At 41.6% G+C, this 4,032-nt stretch overlaps 1 protein-coding gene across 1 annotated transcript; it reads left to right on the forward strand.

The window, feature by feature from the left end:
• Positions 1–2,700: 2,700 nt before the first annotated feature.
• On the forward strand, positions 2,701–3,297 carry LOC120176174. The gene has a single exon (XM_039182658.1). It carries the CDS (start codon positions 2,701–2,703, stop codon positions 3,295–3,297), a length of 597 nt encoding a protein of 198 aa, XP_039038589.1.
• The last annotated feature ends 735 nt before the right edge of the window (positions 3,298–4,032 follow it).

The following is a 4,032-nucleotide window of genomic DNA, read 5'->3' on the forward strand; positions in this document are numbered from 1 at the left end:
GGAATTATCAAACAAGGAAAATTGGGGGATTTTTGATTGAAGAGACAAGTCAAGAGCCCATTATTGATATAATATTAGGTTACTTTTGGGGATTTTATTAGAAGTATGTTAAATTGAAGTATCTAAGGATGTCTAAGTATGATTTGTGGTATTGTCAGGTGGGAGAACAATTTATTTATTTGTTTCGATGACAGCAGATTGTACAACAGGAAGTATATTTTCAATGCAGTATTGGGCTGGTCTACTCGATGTATTACCCTATGCACTCAGCAGGTGAGATTAGTTGGGACAAGGCGTCGGGCGAGAGACTTAAGTCCCGTCAGGCAGAGCAGGTAGGCAGTATCTGCTTTCACTGTACGGATAGGTTCTTCGGTCACTGTACGGACATGTTCTGCGGTCACTGTACGAACATGTTTATAGGCTGGAAAATCTGTGAGGGATTGCTTTTTTTCGGGGAAATAGAATATTCAAATAATTTTATCTTGGTTGGTATTTTGAAAAGATATCTTATTGTAAAGAATTTATTAAGGGTTGGTAGAGAGTGTAAGTGGGTAAAGTCACATCGAAAATCACCTAGTCAATTTGGTGGGATTGCTAGTCGGGATTGGGATAGGAGGCTAAGGGGAGAGGAGGTCGATCTTACCTCTCATAATCTCAAAAGAAAGTTCTCTACCTTTGTCTTTATTTTTCGGAGTAACTTCTTTAAAGTGTTGGCTAACAAAAAAGGGTGTAAGAGTGGTATTTTGATTTCTTCTTCATTTGATCATTCTACTAGTACAATGTCAGAAGAGGTTGTAGATATTATGAAGCATCTGAGATTCACTGATGAGGAGTCGGAGGATATCTCTCCACCAAGGGTCATTACTGAAGATGATGTGATGGAAATGGATAAGTGGATCGTTGCAAAGATAATTGGCTACAAGAGACTGGATAGCGAGGTGGTGATGCGGGTCTTTCGCTCTATTTGGGGTCATGCTAGACTCATGGATTTAAGTATTTTGAAAGACAATATATTCCTATTTAAGTTCAAAACTCTCTCAGACAAGCAAGTGATTTTGAAACGTACCCTATGGAGTTTTGAAGGAACTCTTTTGGCAATAGTACACTTTGATCCTACACTAAGTCTTGAAGAATTTGACTTCAAGGCTCTAGTTGTGTAGGTGAGAATTTATGAGCTCCCTTTAGAGATTATATAGATTGAGACAACGGAAAAGATTGGCAATAGAATAGGCAAGACCATTGCTACTGATACAAGGTCCGGAGCATGAAGAATGGGTGACTACCTTCGGGTTAGAGTGGATATTGATTGCACCAAGCCATTGAGCAGATGTGCCAAGATGGGGCAGCTCGCGAATGGGCAACTGAGGAAGTGTTTGCTCAAATACGAACGGTTGCCCTCCTTTTATCATAGGTGTGGTATAATTGGCCATGTGCTTACTGAATGTTCGGGTTTCTCGAAACAAATGCAGTATCCTCTCCAGTTTGGGTAATGGCTCAGAGTGTTGCCTAATAAGCGATAGAATAGAGTAGAAGTAGAAGAAGGTAAGGGATTATTTATGTTGAATGTGAGAATAATGGTCGGTCGATGACAAGTTCGGCAAACAACCCGCTTACAGAACGGGTTACAAGGACTCCCCAAGGTAGACCGTGGATGCCGGGAAGAGATCTCATGCTCTCATCAAACTCTAATCAAGAGGATGATACTGATCCGTCTGATCCCACCGATCCTGATAGCTCCCTCCCTCGAACTTTTCTGGAGTATTTCCTCAGTCGTGTTTGCGATATGGTGGAGGAGCAACAGCCTGATCGAGAACCGAGCATGAGGGCCGATATTGGTTCTTCGAGTTTGGGGAAGAGAAAGAACGGGGAGCCGAGTAAAGGAAAACGGAGGGTAAAACGAGTGAATCGCCAAGTGGTGCATATCTCTGACTCTACCTTGAATTCTAAGGTGGGTACTAGTGTGGAGGAGGACCCAAGCGAGTTACCGGAGGAATGTACCGGTGATGTTATGTTGACGGTGGTGGCTGAGGTTCAGCCCCACCAGTCGCCTTGACGATCTTGAGCTGGAACTGTCGAGGGCTTGAGAACCCTACGACAGTTCAAGATCTTAGGAGGATGATCTCCGAAAAAGACCCAATGTTGGTTTTTGTTTCTGAAACAAAGTTGCAGAAAAATAAGGAAGAGGCTATTCGTCTTGCTACAAATATGTTCGGATGTTTCTCAGTTGAAATAGTGGATTAGTGTGTTGGCCTAATGATGCTTTGGAAGGAAGGTATCAAGTTTTCTCTCCAGAGCTTTTCCAATCTTCATATCGATGTGGAAGTCCTTTGGAAAGAGCATAGATTCTATTTTATGGGATTTTATGGTCGTAGTGCGTGGTCGAACAAGAAGCATAATTGGGAGCTGATTTCTCATTTGGCATCTACTTCCTTATTCACTTGGTGTTTGGGAGGTGATTTTAATGAAATTATCCATCCGGACGAGAAGAGAGGAGGTCAGAAACTGGTGAGGGTGTATATGGAGGAGTTCCAACAATGTCTTCGTGGAGCGGATCTGTGGGACATTCGACCTAGGATTGGATGGTTTACTTGGGCTAGTGGTACTCGAGCCAAGTCTTTTGTGTGTGAAAGATTAGATAGATTTGTGGCAAAAAATGACTGAAGGCTCTTGTTCCCGAAGTGTTCCGTGGTTACGATTCCGATGGCTATGTCTGACCATTCTACGATTTCTCTAAGTTTGGAGGGTCATTTCCCTTGTTGTTCCACTAGGAGAGACTATTTTAAGTTTGATGAGTGTTGGGCTAATAAAGATCAATGTCGGCAAATTGTCAAACATGTTTGGGAGAATACCGATGACCCTTTCTCGGTTAAAGTGGGGAAGTTAGGGGATAGGCTTAGTACTTGGAAATGGGTGAGAAGAGGTCAAGAAAAGAGGGATGAGAGACGTATTAGAAGCCACATTCTTCGGATTGATTCAGGTCCAGTTTCAGATGAGTCATGCGAGCAGCGTAGGAAAGCGTTGGTTGAGCTGAAGGACATCATGGATAAGGGTGAGAAGTTTTGGCTTCAAAGATCCCGTGTTGCGTGGCTTAAAGATGGGGATCGTAATTCTACTTTCTTCTATTCTAGAGCAAATGGACGTCGTAAAAATAATTGGATTGAGGGGGAGGAGAGTGAAGGGGGAATTTGGTGTGACAAACTGGAGGATATTTTTGGTGTTGCAACAAGATGTTTTTCCTCTCTCTTTCGATCTTCCGAATCGGCACCTGACGATGAGATCCTTCAAGCCATTGCTTGATGTATTTCTCCTAGTGATAATGAGATGCTTTTCCGGAACTTTACCGCTGAGGATGTTACCATTGCCTTCTCACAAGTTAACCCTTCAAAAGCCCTAGGTTTTGATGGCCTTTCTGGTCAATTTTTTCGCTCTTTTTAGGATATTATTGGAACTGATTTTGTAGAACTTTGTTTAAGTCTGTTGAATGGTTTGTCTGACTTCCATTTTGTTAATCATACTGTTATCATGTTAGTTCCCAAAGTTACTAGTCCAAAATTAATAAAGAACTTTATACCGATTAGCCTTTGCACGGGCATTTATAAGGTTGTGTCCAGAGCTATTGTTAATCGCTTAAAGCCTTTGATGCATGCTTGTATTACCGAAAACCAATGTGCCTTTTTCCCAGGTAGATGTATCTCGGATAATTTCTTAGTGGCTCATGAGCTTATTCATTATCTCAAGGGGTCAAAAAATGGACCTAATAAGGGAGCGGCCATTAAGTTAGATATGGAGAAAGCATATGATAGAGTTGAATGGGAGTTTCTTTTTGATGTTATGCTTCGGATGGGTTTTAATAATTCCTTTGATAATCTTAATCGAAAGTGTATTTCCACTATTTTTTTCCAAGTGTATATTAATGGGGTTTTACCTGACTCTTTCATTCCTCAAAGGGAACTCCGTCAAAGAGATCCTTTATCTCCATATTTGTTTCTATTTTGTGCTTAGGGACTCTCTGCGTTACTTCTGAAGGCATAA

The sequence above is a fragment of the Hibiscus syriacus genome, unplaced genomic scaffold (assembly GCF_006381635.1).
Source record: "Hibiscus syriacus cultivar Baekdansim isolate YM2019G1 unplaced genomic scaffold, ASM638163v2 tig00112230_pilon, whole genome shotgun sequence".
Classification (NCBI taxonomy): domain Eukaryota; kingdom Viridiplantae; phylum Streptophyta; class Magnoliopsida; order Malvales; family Malvaceae; genus Hibiscus; species Hibiscus syriacus.